Raw genomic sequence first — 19,949 nt, forward strand, 5'->3', positions numbered from 1 at the left:
GTGGTCCTGAGTGGGGTTGGGGCGCAGGGGAAGAGGAGCAGCCTGAAGCACGGCTCTCTGAAGAGAGTCCTCATGTCTACAAAAGCAGCCTGGTGCACAGAAAGGGGCAGCTTCTGAACAAGAAATTACATAAACTCCATATTTATAGTATAAATAATTTAAGGGAGAATAGTCCTGTTTATTCAATATTTTAGCATTACTCAGTTTTTAAATGAGAAAACTAGGACACAGGGAGTGTGGTTATTCAGTTAAAGTTACAAAGCCGATTACTGCAAGATATATGAAGCCAGGTCTTCTAACTCTACCATTTCCACGTTTATTGGCCATCCCAATAGAGTCAAAATTGAGATGATCCTCCTTGAAGCTATGACTCAGTTTCTGCAAAATGAGCACATGCTGCCAAAATATTCCTTAGTCCTCTACCCCACTGACAAAGGCATCAGCATTTCAAATTGTCTTGAGAGTTTACTGTAGAAGTCTAAGCATCATATAAAACCTACAGTATTACACTTAACGCTTTTAATTCTTACTTCACATATGTACTGTTCAAGTTTATTTTAACAATAAACACACACAGATGCACACACATGTATAACGATATGTTACAAAGATAGCTCACCTTTAAGTCACTTCCCGGTAAGGTGCCTACTCCATCTTTCCAGTCCATAACACTGAAGACATCAAACTCTTGACCACTTGTGCTAGAGGCAGAGTCAGTCATGATTTAGTTTTTAACCTGGAAAGGGGGAAAAAAGGCACATCACTAAATATTCCAAATTAGACCAGTTTTTATTTTCGTGGTCATTATTTCAGTTTCTCTTAATTACATAATTTTTCTTGACCACAATATCCCATATCCATAGATCTAGAAATAACTGCTTCAAAAATATCATTAACATTTTTTCTAGTGCAAGCCACAGTAAATTATAGAAGAAAAAATAAAAAAATTCTCAGTTAAAAAGTGTTGCAGTAAATTTTATCTATTCTTACAAAGAAAAGGAATTCATTGTTTCATAGCATATAGACTTAAAAGAGAAAATCATGAGGCCATGTGAATAGAATTCCTTTCCCTCTAAGTAGTTTTTACTGTTTTAAGACATTGAAAAGAGAGTAGGTATGGATTGAGGATGGAATTAATATAAAATATTAATAAAAAAGAAGCCACTTAGATAATAAAAAAGAAATAGAAATTCTAGTCCATTATTGACTGTCATCTACACTAAATGTGTCAACCCAGTTTGCTGTGTCAATACAATGAATAGACAGTGTGATGGATTCGTTCAATAAATTGATTTATTGAATTCAGTGGAAAAATCTGCCAGTCTGATGTTCTGGGAAACAGGAAAACAGTCTCAAAATGTAAACACCAATAATAAGACTCCATTAAGATAACCAATTCAGCTAGCTAAACCGTAATAACGCTTTTCATTTTCTTTTTTTTAAATTGCAAAACAAACTATTTTCCACCATCATATTGTTAGTAGTGGTACCGCTATTGTTACTCTGACACTGTTGTCTGCATAGCATGGGATAAAACAAACAAGTAAGTATGTTGGTGTCACTGACAAGTGATGAAAGACAGATGGGTCCTAAATTTGAATGGAAGTATCAGTGTGATTCATGATGCATTTTATCTTTAAAAACATATGCATATTTTCTAGCTTTGTCCATTAAAGAAGTCTATAAATAACCAATGAATGAGCAGCCAAGTGCTCAGATTGTGGTCTCTAAGTATCATTTCTGGAAGGTCTTCTCAAGGAAGCTGATTTCTGTTCAGTGGCAGAAAATATGTACAGGATAAGCCTGAAACATCGTGTCAAACCAAGAAGCAAGGACGCTATAAGGATAACGGAGGTCATATCAAAAGAACTCAGAAGCCAACCTGATGAGGCTCCTGCTAGCCAAGGCAAGGATACTAGATGCAGTGATTTGACATACATCAAATAAATTTAAATCCACAGGTTCACGAGGATATTCAAAACAAAAAAATAAAAAACCAAGAACACCTCATTGATCACTTTTGGGGGGTGCAAGGGAACCAACTCATTATTTGGAAAAAGACAAGGATTTATCCCGCTTATATCACACGACATCTACGTGAATTATATCTCAGGGTAGAAAGGAAGTTTCCTTTTAGGAAAAAATTCCTCCTAATACATAAAGAAGGGATGACAGAACTGAAACACTACCATTTGCAACCCTTAAGAAATTAATGCTCCAGACAACGACCATCAATGGCTGCTGAGAATGCAAGCCCAACACCAAATACGAAGTAGTCTTGCCAGAAAAAAATGAAATCAAAGCTAACCTGATTAAGTCTATTTACAGAAATACCAGAGGCAAAGGAACATGTTAATCACACCAAAACGATAAAAGCAGCAGAATTCGGACTGTCAGAAATTCTTTAGCAACGTTTCTCAGAGTGTGGTGCACAGATCCTGGGGGAGCCCTGGGACCCTTTCAAAAGGTCCAAGAAGTCAAAACTATTTGCGTAAAAATACTAACAGATTATTTGCCTTCTTCATTATGTTGACATGTGCATTGATGGTGCAAAAGCAAACCGGGTAAACTGCAGAGGCAGCAGCCCCCAGGTGCAGTAGGAGTCGTTGTTTTTACCACCATATATTATTAAAGACCATCCTGGACTTCCTTGACAAAGCCAAAATAATAAATTTTATGAAGTCTTGATATTTGGATATACATCTTTAACATTCTGTGTGATGAAACATCAAGCACCTGGGCATGCCAAAGTACCATGGGTGTCCCGGGGAAAAGCACTTGTGAATTGCCTGGAAGGCAAGCTCAACAAGCTGTTTTCAGGGAATGCCATTTTTATTTAACAAACTAGGTTTATTCAGGTTTGGATATTTGGCAAATATTTTGTCAAAAATAAACGAAGTGAGTCTTTCACATCAAAGAAAACACTGACAGTATTTGTTGCTAATGATAACATTTGAGCATTCAAGGGAAAATCAGAATTTTGGAAAACCTGTGTCTACCACCATGAGCTTGACAGCTTCCCAATAACTTCTTTTCTAAGGAGATGGGTGGTGATATTAATGCGTATGATTTTTAAAATATTTCATAATGAAATATGTCAACATTTGGATGATCTGCATAACTTGGTGAAGCAGTATTTTCCAAATGTCCAATGCTTGATGTTACAAAATTATGCATAGGTGATAGAACCACTCCAAGTGCAAGACAGACCAATGGATTTTAATGTAACAGAACGTGAAAAGCTCACTGATAGGTTTCAAATTGCACACTGCAACTAACCTTTAAGAAACTACCACTTGTCAAGTTTTGGTGTTGTATCAAAGAAGAACGTCCACCACTAAATTAAAAGACTTGAAACACTCCTCACTTCTCCAACCCTGTATCTGCAAGAAGCAGGTTTTCTCCACATACTTCAATCAAAACAACATCCAGCAACAGGTTGAACACACAAGCAGAGAGGAAAAGGCAGCTACCTTCTATTAATCCAGACAATAAAGAGATTTGCAAAAATGTAAAATAGCACCACTTCTCTCATATTCTTTTTAATTTTGGAAACTATGTTTATGTTTCATAAAAATTATGCTTATATACTAACTTAATGGATTTACTACTATTTTTAAATAAATAGTTCAAATTATCTATTCTAATTTCTAATACAGTAAATATTGACAGATATAATTTACACAAATAATAACTCTTCGGGGTTTTCAATCATTTTTAAGACGGTAAAGGAGACTTGAGACCAAGAAATCTTAAAGCCACTACTGTACAGGATAAAAACTTGGTTTTTTCCACATATTAAAAAAAAAATGGAAAGGAATAAAAAAACATTTGGAGGAGGAAATTTGAAATTTAGATTAAAGGAGATTTAAGAGACTAACAAATCACAGTATCACAATTCATAGATCTTGCTTAAATCATGATTTAGACTATTAAAAAAAAGAAGATTAGACAGGAAAAGAAGCATGAATGCCAACTGGATATTTGATGATATTAGAGAAATACTGTTGCTTTTTTTAAAGAGATGATGATGGTATGTATTTTCTTTTTCTTTTTGGGGGAAAGATTAGACCTGAGCTAACATCTGCCACCAATCCTCCTCTTTTTGCTGAGGAAGACTGGCCCTGAGCTAACATCCGTGCCCATCTTACTCTACTTTATATGTGGACGCCTGCCACAGCATGGCTTGATGAGCAGTGCCATGTCCGCACCCAGGATCCTAACCGGCGAACCCCAGGCCACCAAAGCATAACGTGCAAACTTAATTGCTGTGCTACTGGGCCAGTCCCAGTATGTATTTTTTTTTTTTTTAAGATTTTATTTTTTCCTTTTTCTCCCCAAAGCCCCCCGGTACATAGTTGTATATTCTTAGTTGTGGGTCCTTCTAGTTGTGGTATGCGGGACGCTGCCTCAGCGTGGTCCGATGAGCAGTGCCATGTCCGCGCCCCAGATTCGAACTGACGAAACACTGGACCGCCTGCAACGGAGTGCACGAACTTAACCACTCGGCCACGGGGCCAGCCCCAGTCCCAGTATGTATTTTTAAAAGGAGAGTTCTTTATTGTATTTTGGAGATACAAACTGAAATTGACCGAGGAAATGATGTAATGAGGAACTTGCTATAAATTAATCAAGGGGTGAAGTGGTAAAATATGACTGACAACGTTTTGGTAATTGTCAAGATGTCAATTCAACAAATCATGTTTCTAAGAGTTAAGCAAAGTTTTTTTTAGTACTTAGAAACGCCCTGTTTTATGTTTTCTTTAATTATCACCTGGCACTATTCCATAATCCCACGTATAACCTGTATTCCATGGGCCATAAAAAGCAGGTAGGTAATAGTCACTCAGAATACAAGTTAGAAACAGTATTTCTCATTCTGCAGAAAATCTCACCCAAAATCTCTCGTGAAGGGTACTGAGATTTCCTAAGGAAATATCTTAAAAGTGCACCATGATGGGCCCTCTGTGCTATCAGACAGATCCACCATTTTCCTCGTAATCACTTCTAAGTTCTAAGGGTTTCCAGGCACTGCTGATGTCAAAAGGGATGGCTTTGGTGTTCAGATGTCCAGCAAATGTACCAACGCAGCTTTTGATTCCCACTAACAGACATGTCACGGCTGACACTGGCTAAAATCAAGAGCACTGACATCCAGTGTGCTCCTACCAATGCCCATTATGGATGCCTCATCAAGGAGCTGACTCTACTGAAGGCAGAGCCCATTACTGCTGGTACCCATGTAAACATATTACACTCCCAAAGTTCCTCTTCTATGAAACAGCTTACTTTAGCTTTTACTAATTTTTATTACGATCTTCTTGCCCTCAGCTTCCAAAAGGGCTGGAGGACAGACTAAATGACATATAACACTGCCCTCAGAATTACCTCCTGCATCTCTCTCCTGCATCACTGCTTGTCTCCAAACAAAAGCTGTGCAACTCGACTCTCCCTTGGGATAGTGTATCTAACGATGAACTTCCTCAATCTCTCATGTAAATAAACCCCTGGAAGCCCCAACCTACCAAGACCACTAGTAATCTCAAAACACTAGGGGACGATGAAATTAGTTAATATTTTACATTCCAAAATCCTATGTTATGAGAATATGGGGAAGCAGGCCTTCTCATACATTGATGGTGGCATCAGAAATCAAAATGACCTCTTTTGTTGTTGATCAATTCTCAAGAACATATCCTCCAACTCAGCAATTCTACCTCTAGAAATGTATTCTATAGATACTTGCACATATGTATAAAAGGAAAAACGTGAAAGGGTATTCTCTGACTATGTCTCTATTCGTAATATCAAAAAATTGGAAACAACGCAAACCTCCATCAATTAAGGCCACTGCAGTACATCCATACAATGGTACATAATGCCATTGTGAAAAGATGATGAGGAAGCTCTCAACATTCCGATACAGAAAGAGCTCCAAGATACCATTAATACTACTAATTTTACACAAGATATAGAAACTATATGCTACTATTTGTGTAAAACAAAAGTGGGCATATATGTGTATTGCTTGTATGTGCATAGACCATCTCTGCAAGGACTGTCCTAAACTGGTAACCCTGGCTGCTCCAGGAACGGGTAATGGTTTGCAGAAAGACAGTCATGGGAAGGAAACTTCTCTCTGTTCACTCTTTGTACCTGCTGAATGTTTAAAAAAAAATTTTTTTAAAGAAAAAGATTAATAAAAAATATATTTTAAAATCCTATTTCATGTTTATTTACAATAGTTATGTTATGAAAGGGATATCTTCCCATGAAAATACTTAGTCTGTTATTGATGCCAACAACTGAAGCTATAGCCTAGAAGACATTAAGGGAAATCAACTTACCCAAAGCTCTTGGGCAATTTAACTAGTAGGTGTGTAACTATATATGCAAATGTATCAGCTCCACAAGTCAACGAGGAAAGGAAGGGTAGGGTCCACTTCTCCACAAGCCAGGTACCAAAAATATACAGTAGATCCTTGGCATTCGCAGACAATTCATGGTTTCTACCATACTTGAGTGACATCTGAAGCTCCCACGACACTTGGTAATCTGTCATCTTGCAGAGATGATTCTGATTCACACACGCCATAAAGCTGAGGGGCAACAGCAAGTCACCAGGACCGGTCAAGGTCCAGGTATGCTCTTAGTCAGACTGTTTAGTCTTCATGCTATGGCCACCGGAAATAAGGTGATAAAAACTCTGTTTCTTGTTAAAAAATGAAACAAACAAAATTAACTGCTAGTTGATTCTAGTGTCGATGACAGAATGAGGGGAATGTGGAAATGGTTATGAAACTGATCGGTCCTGGCCACAAAATAGAAGTTGCAGATAAATTAAAGACTGAAATGTCAAATGCAATGATGACTCAGACACATTGTGTGAACAAAATGACCAAGTGCTCCAAAAGGAAATTAGAAAAGACGTGTGAATTTGTTTCAATAAGTGCTCCAGACAGTACAAAAATTGCTCATCAAGTAAGATAAGTAGTTTAGGTCTAGAGAGATCATTTACATTTTTCAGTTATACTTCAGTAATTTGAAGGAAGGAATTATGTGCTACAATGATTTTTGCAAGCTGAGAACTGGCGATGGTCTTGGGAAACATCCCTCACAAATGTCAAGATTCTACCATATCTTATTTTGACTAGAGGTAACAGAGTTTGCATGCCCTTCCTACAATTCCTTTTCTCATATCTGCCACAAGCGGATAAAACAGTGGCTCAGAGTGAGGGGCATGGACTCCCCCGGTGCAGAGATCCTAGAGCACATTCAAGGTGAAGAGCCTGCCTGGGGCTGAGAAGAGGAGAAGATAGCAGGCCCCTGAAAGATAAGCAACCCAATCCAGGATGCTCAAACATAAAGTGAAAGGGTGAGCCTTGCCTATAACCCAAAAGTCTGCATCTGCAGATAAGGTGAGAAATAAAGATTACTAAGAAAGGGTACTAACTGTAGCCTGGCCATTCCTGCTCAAACCATTGTTTTCAATTATGATATTTAAAAGAATGGTAACAATGTTCACTAAGTCCTGTTAAATAGTTTTAGTAATTTTTCAGTTGCATTTTTTTTAGAGTTGAATTTTATAGCTTTATGGTTAACAGATGCATTTTTCAAAAATAAGGTACATAGATGATACAGCTGAGTTGGGAGTGGTTATAAAACGGGGACAGACCTCACCTCAAAAGCAGCACCTGCGAATCAGACTAAAATTTCATCATTCAGATGACAAGTTCTGAGATATCAGTACCAAGTGTCCACAGACTAAACTTACCAGTTTCAGCCAAGAGGGCAACATATCTTTTGTAAAGAGTGCGTCAGGAATGTTAACCCTGAAATCATTATCATGAACCAAACAAAAATGATAAGCATGTAGAAGACAGACAGCACTGAGATATACAGCAATGAGAAGGCAGCCTCCACTGTGGGAATCCAATGCCTTGTGGCTGTGATGCCCACTTTAATACCAACAACTGAAGTCGGCTTTCCGTGTACTTTCCAAATGCTGTATCTGGCACATTGTGACGCACAAAAAGTCCTAAATGTCATTATTCGGTAATATCATCTAAAAGGCCTCTCCCTTCTGCTAAACACCTCATTAATTGGCATATAAAACTGCTTTGAGCCTCCCCACCCCAACCCACCCTGCTCCTTGTCATCCTTTCATAGGCGCAAATCAAATATTTCATGGACCGTCCTCAAAACTCGCCATCTCTCACCTTCTCCTAAATCAATTCCTTCCTTTCCTCCTCTTCAATTCACTTTCCAAAGTTTGACAATTACCTACTCTGTGACCCTGGACCAATTAATCTCTTGAAGTCTCAATTTTCCCGTCTGTAAAGTGTGGAGACTAACAGAGCCTGTCCCCATTGGGCAATGGTGAGGATTCTTTGGGATAAGCCAGGTAGTACCCTAGCACAGCACCTATCACATAGCAAGAGTCAACAAAATGTTAACTTTTTATTATAATTATCTAGTTTAACAGTTATTCGAGTTCATGGGAGCTGCTCAGTGACCTTAAAAAAATTACGTGTCTTTTTTTCCCTCTCATTTAATTTCATTTCAATAGCCTTTTTTGTGGTAGGCCACTTGTATTCAAATCTCTATCACTAGATGTCAAGATCACTATAGAAAAGTAGATGTTTTAGGGGCCGGCCCCGTGGCTGGGTGGTTAAGTTCCCGCGCTCTGCTTCGGCGGCCCGGGGTTTCGCTGGCTCAGATCCTGAACGCGGACATGGCACCGCTTGTCAGGCCACGGTGAGGCGGCGTCCCACATGCCACAACTAGAAGGACCCACAACTAAAAAATATACCACTATGTACTGGGAGGATTTGGGGGAGAAAAAGCAGGAAAAAGAAAAAAAAGATTGGCAACTGTTGTTAGCTCAGGTGCCAATCTTTAAAAAGAAAAAAAGTAGATGTTTTATTGTTAATAATGATATTTCATATTCACACGGCTCCAGAAAACACTGCTAGTTTTCTTAATAGAACAATACTACCTTTGAAGTCATGGAGAAGCGTTTACCATATGGGGAGGGAGGTGGGCCTGAAGGCCAGGTTCTCTTTGCCACCACCCTGGTCCGATCACACATCGTAGGTCAGGCTAAGGCATCTAAACAAGACTAGAGGAAAGGCTAGGGCAACAATTCCCAAAGTCTGCCTCCAAAAACACAACTTTTAGGAGAACATTTATTCACGTCCCATGGCAAAAACTTCTGTGGTGAAAGGATGGGTAATAGCCGCGGGGTCTTTGGGAGACGGACCATGCACATCAGCAGCGGTGCGGCCATGTGCCAAATGCTGCCCGGGCCAAAGTGGCCCACAGTCACTTGGCCTCATGACTCTATCATCACAGTACATCGAGGTCTACGGAACCCCCCTCCCCCCTTTTGGAAATGCTATGCTCTGGAAAATAAATTCAGAAATAACATGAAAATAGGTAGTGTTTTACAAGACAGAATCTCTTCATCTCCAGGTTCCAGTCACCTACAGGGATGCTACCTTCTGGCCTGGTCCCCAGCCCGCATCCAACTGTTGAGATTTGTAGGCCTAATCCTGGGGAATGCCCTCTGGACAGTACTCCCTTAAGTCCAGGGGGAGAAAGTGATCCTGAGAAGACAGGGCCCTGCCTCCTAAGACCTGTCTACAGTTTTCTGATTTACTTTCTGGTGGCCTCCTTTGTACCTTCATGACGCCAGACATACACAGCCTATAAGGGGAGAATTCACATACCCACAAACACAAGGCCACAAAGGGGTAATCAGACAAAAGTAACAAGTCTAACACACATCAAAGGGATACAGGCACACGGGAGCAGGTTTCTCCCAGGCTTTGTCATTTTAAAGGACCTCACCAATACCAGCCTATTTGACCCTCACAACTACCTCTTAAGACTGATAACATCTTACAGATGAGAAAATTGAGGTCACTCAGCCAAGAAACAGACTTTTACCTCCCAAGACAGTGCCCCTCAGACGCTACCACAGGGCACAACACGTTATATTTTAGTCGACACAGAAGCTGATCCAGTGTAGTGGTGAAAAGCACAGGCTCTCAAGCCTTAGGCTCCTTCATCTGTAAACTGGAACTGGAACATCTACTTCATAGAGAAGTAAAAAAAATTTTAATGATGCATGCTAAAGTGTTTTGCACATAATGGACACTCGGTACACAACAGCTACAGCTATTCTCAAGAAAAGAAAACGAGCTACTCTCCGGTGTCCGCATTCCCTCCAAGCAGCGGTTCACCAGATGTCTGAAGCACAACCCGCGCAGAGGAATGATAACCGTGCAAAGGCCATGAAGCCTATCTGATGCCTCAGGAGTCCAGAGGTGAAGCAAGGGAAAAGCGGGGTGTTAAGAACGTGGTAAGACTCCAGGACTTCACGGACAAGGAAAATTTCAAAATGAATTGAAACTGAGGCAAAGTCAACAACCATTCGTTTTGCCAAGCTCTTATAAAGAAAAGAACATTTTAACAACCAAAAAAGTAAGAAGGACATAATCTCTGAATAACAACCCAAGACTGGGTCATTGGTGACCTTCCTGCTGAGGAGGCATAAAAGCTTCCTCACATACCAACTGTGGTTCCAGGACCTGTGTTCAAGAAAGCTGGCACAGAGGCGAACAGAAAGCACAGTGAGAGACTGCAGCAAGAGGCCAGCAGAGAGAGAGAGACGAAAGCTATGGATCCTCCCCAAAGGGGACGAGGAGGACTACGCTGAGAGTCTTTCTCTGTATGAGAACTAGAGTATAGTACGTGAGATGCCAGGAGAAGACGACGGGCTGAGAAGACAGGATCTATACCTCAATTTAATACATTGTATTAAATAAACACATTTATTACATTGTAGCATGATCATCCACTTAGAGAAAGCTTTGAAGGAAAGGGACTTGCTCTATTCATTTCTTTATCTCTTGTGAATATCCATGGTAGGTATCAACAAAATTTATCAAATGAATGAATCAAAGACAAGGGGAAAATGCAACAGACTAACTGTGGGCGGGGTTTGGGCAGAGGGGAAATGAGAAGAAGATCTTCATTTGTCCATCTATATCATATTCTCCAGTGAAAATTCTAACTAACAACTAAGCTGCTAAGTATTTATTTACCTCTTTGGCAGAAGCATAACATTACCGCTCCAAGAAACTCTCCTCATTTAAGCGTCAGTGGAGAACACATCAAAAGAAGTTAAATTCAAACCTCTTAAACAGGCTTATTCAATAAGGACAAGAGAAAAACCTGAACTCACACTTGAAGCATCTCTCAACAAACACATAATTGTTACAAAGAAAAATTTTCCTTTCAAATCAAGCCTGACAGATACCAGCTTTGATAGTCTACTCACCCTGCCTGAGAGGAACTCTGATCTGCTATGGAGAGATGTGAAATTTTGCCCCAAGGGCCCAAATTCGTAGATTTTAGGCAGGCAAAACGTGAGATTATTTCAATGTGAGAACGTAAATCTCAGTAGCATCAAGATTCTCAAGAGCAAATCCTTGAAAATCTAGGTCTTCTGTCCACATCTATCCTTATACAGAAGACGCCTGAATGGTAACTAAGCTCTGCTTTCTTTAAATATGAAATCGGTCATCAGGATGGTTCCTTCTTACTGATATTTTCTTAAACACACTCCCCTTGTATCTACTGGCCACACTTTAAGGAGAACCACCCAATATAAAGTAGCAATGGTTTATCTAATTTGCTACATCTTCTCCATGGAGATTATATGCAAAGGGGTAGTCACGAATGGCAACCTCTTCAAAATCTCCACTTCCTGCCCTTCCGTTTGTTACAGTAAGAAGGATGAATTATTTGAGATTCTGTGGCCTAACCTACTTACTTCCTCTAAAGGAGGAACAGAAAACGAAAAATGCCTTTCAAGAAAAAAAAATGTACATAGAAAATGAAATTGCAACCTGACGTGAGCAGGCCTATGGCATAGTTAATATACTCTCATCAAACGCTTTTTATTTGAAGTTCACTTTCAATATACAGACTGTAAGCTATGTCAATTTAAGGCAGAAACATCCTTAAAAGGGCTATCGTATCATCAACACACTACACGAGGAGGGTAATAATAGAAACTGCACACCCATCAGAGGGATTCAAAGGGCATAAAAAGAACAGGAACCTGCCTGACACAGATATTGCTATGCTTATGCAAAATATGCATGCACTTACATTAGAAAAGAAAAACTAAAAGTAGTATCATGTTCTGTTTTCATATTTCCCTTCATAATTGTTTCACAAAACGCTAACAGCACTATTTTTAAAATTCAGCTTCATATTTTTATAAAACATAGAACTAAAACTAAAAGATTTACACTTGATTTCTCTTTGGCATGTAATAAATTAGATTTGACCAGATTATATTTCTCTCACAGAATTCTATGAGCTTATCTTGATAACCATTTGTAGTTAACCTTCTTATCAAGAGATCGAATAGCCAGGCCTCAAATCCACCAAATAAGACCACAAACCAAAAGGGTGAATTATTTAGATCATTTAACAACCAGACCAGATTGACCACTCCGGAATTTCAATTCCCAGTTCAGGGTTCAATCAGTGTAACAGATGGGGAAAAATAAACAGCTGATTTTGGTGCCTGAGCAAGCCTACTCAAAGCGCTCTAGTAACAGAACCAGTTTAATTCCATAAAATTACACATAACATAAAGCTATTGTCCAATCTTGAAAAGGCCTGGCACACAGCAGGTGCTTCAAAAAATTTACTGGATAATAGAGCCTCAAGAAAGGAGACACAGTCCATTACCCCATAATCAATGCATGCAACGGCATCCGTCTAAGTCAGACTAAAGCTCTCTTGATGGACCATACCTCGTAGAACAGGGATGTTATATAACTCCCATGGCGACACAGCACCACCCAATGAACCAAAAGAGCTCTTCACTTCATTTTGTAAACGTGGGCACGGTCCTCTGGTTAAAGAGCAGAACATCAGTAATTACAGCACTGTTACTCAGTATACTCCTGGTCACATTCCCTGTCCTCACTTTTGATTTCAGGCCTAGCACTTCCTATTCCCTCTGCCCCCAGCTTCTCTCCACCATTATCTCTAGCCCTCATTTAAATTTTCTTCTTTCCTTTTATAATCCTGGCTTCTGAGTAAATTCCATTGTATTCTCAGTTCATTTCAGTAAATTTAGGTCCCATCCTTTTCCTTTATATTGACTGATTGATTTACATTTTTTGATAACTAATCCTACTGCCTCATTAGGTCTCTTCCTACAAAGAACAAATGAAACCTTTTTATAAATAAGCCCAGTAATTCCCACACCTAATCTGAGTAATGTTTTGTGAACAGTTTGTGACCCTTTCGAGGCCACGAGCTAGCCCAAGGTGTTCTTTTCAGTATTACTCAATAATTAGTTTTTTCCCAATTCTTTTTTTTGAGGAAGATTAGCCCTGAGCTAACTACTGCCAGTCCTCCTCTTTTTTGCTGAGGAAGACTGGCCCTGAGCTAACATCCGTGCCCCTCTTCCTCTACTTTATATGTGGGACGCCTGCCACAGCATGGCTTGACCAGCAGTGCGTAGGTCCACACCCGGGATCCACACTGGTGAACCCCGGGCCACCAAAGTGGAACGTGCAAACTTGACTACTACACCCTGGGCTGGCCCCAAGTCTTTTCCCAATTCTTGATTTAAAAATAGGGGGAAAAACGGTGAAAGTGAAGAGAGTTTTCTTCCCATCATTTTTTCTAATGCCTGTTCACCATTGCTCATCTTAGTCAACCAAAGTGTAAGAGCAAATACATTCCTCTGGGAATATGTTTTCTTAGAAATATCCCAGGAACTACTATTTGGAAAAGCAGAAACCTAAAGACATGACAAAACAATCATAAACCAGTATCATTCTCCCCGGTCCCACCCCTTCCAACTGCATGGTTTGAACTCAAACAAGTTACTAAGTATCTCTGAGCAACGGTTTGCTCTAAAAGAAATAACAATACCAAATGTTCAAGGTCAGTGAAAATATTAGCGATAACACTAAGTGACGAGAACAGCACCTGGGCATGAGACAGCAGTGAGTATTTGCTGGATGAATGAATGACCGAATGTATGAAAATAAAGTACCTAGCCTAATGCTTGACATTCACAAGGCACTCAATGTACAATGACACCTGATCTATCAACACTGCACAGTGTTTTGCAGAGGACACCCTACCTCTCAGGTCCCTATGTTTGGAACAAAAGTACCACGGCTGTCCCACCATAGCACCTACTGCATTTCTCTCTACCATTGGCTACCATTGAACCATGACTTTGTTTGTTAATTACCACTGTGTGCATTCATTATCTCCTCAACTAGATTATAAACACGCTGAGGCCAAGGATGGCTCTTCATTTGTTTGTAACCCCAACATATTCATTCATTCGGTTCTAAGTGTTGATTACGTGAAGCACTCCCCAACAGAGACTTACACAAAACAGATGCTCAACAAATATTTGTTGGCTGACACAAACACTGACTTACAAAAAGACTAATACAGAAGGCACTTAACAATTACAATAATCACATGTAATTCTTCCAATCACCACCCAAGTTATTAATTCTAAGTCCACTTCTGAGAAAGAAAGAAAGGCTCATCAGAAGAAGTTCCCTCATCCAAGATCACCCAACTTAATGAAGTTCTTCTCAAAAGCCCTTGTTCTTTCCTCAAACCATCCTGTCTCCTAAATGGGGATTTCTTAAAGATCTTTCCCAATTTGACGTCGTAAATCAAACTTAGTGATATTTCAAGGGTACCCTTTCCTGGTCTTTTGCTTTCAGCCACCTGCTGCATAGCTGCTGCAATCAGCACAAACTAGTTCATAATCTGCTACTACTGACTCGTATCCACACATGTCCTGCAATAGTTTAGCTTAAGAGAGTAAAGAGATAACCCAAGAATATTCCCATTGGATAATGAAGCTCCTTAAAAAATATATTTTCCACAGATGTTCTGAACTTCAAGACATCCTATCTAACTATACACGTATAAATAGTCCTCTAAACACAGTGTCTCTCAAATAAATTGTTCTCTTTAAATACAATATCCCTCAAATCGTGGTGAGGAAAGAGTCCTCCGGTAGCAGCAAGTAGGCAGAGAGTAGCAAGTGGTAGAACAGACCTTTGCCAGAAAGTCACCTTTGTGAACACATTAGCCAAAGGAAGGGAGAATCAGCCCAAATCCATGACCTTTGGTAGAAATACAATTCAGGCATTCCTTGACAGTGGGTAAAGAGCTTCTTATTCATTTCTGAAAGCTAAGCATTAAAAAGGGGATGTAATATTTGGCACTCTATGTACACAATTATATGTCATGGTCCTGCACCTGTTAACCTAGGAATCCATGTTTGCTGGCTCACTGGCTCCCAAGAGTGCTGGAGCCTCATTCTTTCCCACTGGCATAAAGAGAACTGTGATACTCTTATTAGCAGAGTTGTGCTTACCCCTGGGGTAAGAGTCTAGGGAACTCCTCAAGAGCAAAGACCTAGTCTTTCAGTGTTCAGCACTGTAAGATCTCAATGAAAAACTGGCCGAGTGGGGCCAGCCCTGTGCCCTGCTGGCTAAGTTTGGCACACTCCACTTAGAAGGCCTGGGTTCACAGGTTCAGATCCTGGACACAGAACCACACCACTCATGCTGTGGCAGCAAGCCACATACAAAATAGAGGAAGACTGGCACAGATGTTAGCCCAGGGCTACTCTTCCTTAGCAAAAAACAAAAAAACAAAAAATAAAAAAAATTTGGTTAAGTAACTAGTAGAAACATTGCTAGAGGGATCACTCAGGCTACCCATCCTTGGGACCCGAAGGGTACCCTTGTCCCACACCACATAAGTAACGTCTCTTATAAATGTCTCATCCTAACTGTATCTACTATAAACAGCCTTAGTTGAAATATATATTTCTTAGAAAGACACTGCCAAACATACAAGTGGAATTACTCAAGAACCAGCCCTCAGTTACTTAGGGACTAATTAAACAGACATATATTTCTTCTCTCCTCCACTATTGGGTTTTTGGATTCTTAGAACATTGATTGGATAATTTATAGGAAAAGAGAGATGAACTAAAACTTGCCAGGGTTTGTCAAGTTCAGTATCATCAAATTGAAAACAATGACAGTATTTTTTTCTCTATCTAGATAATATATAATTGGCTGTAATTAGAATAAAGTAGCAAAGGAATCTAGAAAACCCATGGACTTTTCCCTAAATCCACAGTTGTATGCAGGACCCATTTTCTGGCCCCTGGAGTTTAAATCTTTACCACTCCAGTTACCTATTTTCTCATCCTCATTTCCCAGCAGACTCACACAACTAAAGCATTAATTACAGCACACGAATTCCCCTCACACCAACCCCTCTCCTTTCACCGCCTTACCGTTTCCACAATCAGGCATCATTTTAAATTTGAAGTATTTATTTCACTTACTCCTATGAAATGACTAGTTTGGGATGAATAAATTTTAGTTTGGATTCAGCACCATGTTCAAACATGGTCCCTCCCCTCAGGGAGCCAATACTGTAAAAGATAAACTGCTTTTTTCCTCAAGAAAAGAAATATCCCCTGCAAGTATTATGACAAGTCCATATAATATATACACCAGAAACCAATCTAATAATTTTAGCCAGGAATTAAATCACTCTGTTCTGCCCTAGACAACCTACGTCCTGCCCTTCACAAAGCCCGCCCAAGGTAAAATGGTAACGTGACAGCCAAACACCTGAATTCACTCTTCATAGCTCTCAAAACCTGATTTTATTTGATCTTTTCAACAAAAGAAGCAAGGCAAGCACTGTTGCTTTCAGTTTCTAGATGGGGAAGTCTAGGCAGAAAGAGGAAAAGTGACTTACACAAGGTGATACCTTTAGCGGCTCAACCATCTTCTGACTCCCACCCTAGCACGCTAGCCACAGCCACATGACTCCCCAGATGAAGACAAATAACCACTGTCTTCCACTCAGCACCTCGAAACATGAAACGCACCATCCTAGGAAACGCATTTTACTCTGCTTGAACCTTACTTCCATTGGCATGATCTTGGAGTTGTTCTTGCCCCATTGTCTCTGCTGCACCATCCACATGGACCACATCTATTTACTTTGCTTATTACACTATTCGAGACCATCCACAAGCAGAAAATAACAATAAACTCCTGTTAACAGTCATTTTCATATTAGCAATTATACAGTGTTGACATACAGACCACACCTACTCTGGTTATAAGGTGGCCCAACCAGGATTATTAGTCCTGTTCATAAAAGGTAAGATTAACTTACTTTGTTTTCTTTGGTTTTGCCAAACAAGAACTAGCGACTCCTTTAACACTCAAGACAGAGAAGAAACATGAAAAGGAGAGAGAAAGATTAAAGGGGGAGAAAAAATAAAAGAAAAAAGGTATAAATAGTAGAAAGCACAAGAGCAGCACAAATGTGCTTTGATGCTGTACCAGGAGAGGGCTGCTCCCTTTGCCTGAGAACGATCTTTGCCCTGAAAGGAGGCCCTGGATTACTGGAGAAAAGTTAGCACCCTCCAAATTCACCAAAAGGATCTTACTGGACAACAGCTGAAGTTCTTGTGGAATTATGGTCAAAGTCGACAAGTCTATGCTAACACATGGGAAATTTGCTATAACCCTATGACATGATATTTGGCACAAGTCAGCCCATGTGGGATCTAAGCCACAGGAGTTAAGCTATTTAAATACCCCAAAGCTCTCAGTAAATTTCACCTACAAAATTTTACCAAAGTTCCATATCACGATCTTCCATATCACTGTGTACTTATATAATTATATTAATTTACAATTGCTTCGTTCTAGTTTTCCCATTTTTTCAATTCCAAACAATAAAACTATTTCCTTTCAGTAGAAAACAGGTGCAATTGAAATGTGAATTAAGAATCTAGTAAAAGAGCCAGTCCAAAGATCATCCAGGACAAGGCTGTAACTTTTCCTAATGCTTTTTTCTCATTCAATCACACTTAGTGTCAAGACCTGGATGCCTTCCAAGCAGCCCCCACACAATGATGTTTTTCTGCCCACTTTGTCCCACACTCTCCTTCCTGATCCCCAAATTCAGCATTTAACACTGGCAAGTACATCAGGCAATTTGTTTCACCAAGCAAATCTTACCTAGGAGCGGTGAAGAAGGAACTGTGTGGTGGTCTTTAGGATTGCCGTCTACCCTCAAGACTTCTCCCAAAGGTCTAGCACTAATTCAAAGAGAGAAAAAGTAAAATCAAAGCATTGTCAGAAAAAAGACGACTTCAAACCCACAATCCACAATTAATAAGTTTAAATTTTGAATCACTGACTTATTGCATAATTTCACACAATACCGCTTAGTGATTAAAATAAAACAAACTAGTTCCAGATGAGGGGAAATGGATTTTATCATTCATATCATCCCCCATCCCAAATTCTCCCAGTAAAGTCTCTCCCATTGTATGACTAGCAGGTTAAAGGGACAGGGATCACTGGATTCAACTCTCATTGCTTTTATCTTTAAAGTTTACAGAACACACACTGGCAAAAGAATAGCTATTATGTAAGCAGCTTTTGTCCATATATTTAAGCGTTTAAATCACAAATTATACAAAGTATTCAGAAATAATGTTTTTCCCAGTGAAACAAAATTACATTGTTACAACTAAGAGACTATTTTACGACTGTATGTAACTCTACAGGTAAGAAACTAACTACTAGCCTTAAGTTATATTTATTAGAGAATATAACGACCCGCTCATATAAAAGGCAAATTTCAACCAAAGGTCTTTTTCATCTCTTTCAAAGTTTTAAACACATATTGCACTTTGTGTTTTTATTAACATTCAAAATGAAATTATCCGCTGTGACTCCTGATTAAAAGTTGATCAAAGGTATAGAAAGCAATAAATGTAAAAACGAACAATTGTTTCTAATCCCTGGAGTGACATTCTCAAATCCCAGAATAAAAGCCAAGTGTTTTTTTCCCATATAATAAATGAGAGATGGAAGTTACAGGCTCCGGGTCCTCAAAACTCATCTGCTCTCCGATTTACTAAACCTTGTATTTCTGATCAGCATCCTTTCACACCATATCTCGCTGCCGGCACAGGTCGTCTAATTACTTCCACGTCTGAAGCGACTACGTAGCTACAAGTAAAGGCCAAACTTTGCTCTCGGCCTTCCGAACTTAAAGATGCGTTTAACCACTAGAGGTCTCCCCTTGGCCAGTTTTGCACGTTCGCTATTTTGCTGCACTTGAAACTTTCCGGAGAAATGCTCTACTCGAGTCAGTGTTTTTCTAAAAACTTGCGCAAAAATCCACGCGACCGAGGTAGCCAGTACAGAGACTCTCGGGCTCCCCAAACCAATAAAGATACCACCAGCACCGCTCTAGGAAAATCAAAATTAAAATTCGACGCACTCGCCCCAGCCGCTCCCCCCCCCACCCAAATTCTTATTTCTCATCTCAGTTTCCCTTAACTTAACTTAGAACAATTAAAAATCTATTTTTGTTCCCGTGCACTTTGAATGAGCTCGAATGCATTTTTCTGGTGGCCCCGGGGTGGGAAGGGAGCGGGCCGAGGTATGCAGGGAGGGGGCAGGGCCGCGTTCACAGCGCCCGAGGAAGTTGCATAAGGAAAGAGACTCCGTTTTTTGGGTCCCCTCAAAAAATCGGCGGGGGGGGGGAGGAAGGGGGGGGGGGGGGGGGGGGGGGGGGAAACCGAAGCGACGTTTACCTTCGTCTCCCCGTGGAAGGGTGGGGTAAGAGCCCCGGGCTTCGCGACCCCGGAGGGCGGCTCGTGACCCCCACCTCTCTCCGAGCGCAGACGGACAAACAGATCCCCCCACCCCTCCGCGGGGAGGCGAGGAGGAAACCGCCCGCTTTTAAACTTTCTCTCACGGTCGCGCTGTGGGCCGTGCTTCGACCAGAAAGGGGTGGGGGGGGGG

At 40.2% G+C, this 19,949-nt stretch overlaps 1 protein-coding gene across 4 annotated transcripts in view; it reads right to left on the bottom strand.

Annotated features, from left to right (window-relative positions):
- The window catches only part of L3MBTL3 (L3MBTL histone methyl-lysine binding protein 3), a 113,913-nt gene that overhangs the window by 92,900 nt on the left and 1,064 nt on the right, over positions 1 to 19,949 (bottom strand). For 2 of the 4 annotated variants that reach the window (XM_046677580.1, XM_046677577.1), the window contains exons 1-3: positions 19,739 to 19,942; positions 18,147 to 18,226; positions 620 to 736 (exon numbers count right to left, since the gene is read on the bottom strand). In XM_046677580.1, the coding sequence (XP_046533536.1) occupies positions 620 to 721 (102 nt within the window). In that variant the 5' untranslated portion in view covers positions 722 to 736; positions 18,147 to 18,226; positions 19,739 to 19,942. Of the gene's footprint in view, positions 1 to 619; positions 737 to 18,146; positions 18,227 to 19,059; positions 19,654 to 19,738; positions 19,943 to 19,949 lie in introns of those variants that run through there. The other 2 variants (XM_046677579.1, XM_046677578.1) reach the window with 2 other exon arrangements.

Source organism: Equus quagga, chromosome 11, assembly GCF_021613505.1.
Source record: "Equus quagga isolate Etosha38 chromosome 11, UCLA_HA_Equagga_1.0, whole genome shotgun sequence".
NCBI lineage: Eukaryota > Metazoa > Chordata > Mammalia > Perissodactyla > Equidae > Equus > Equus quagga.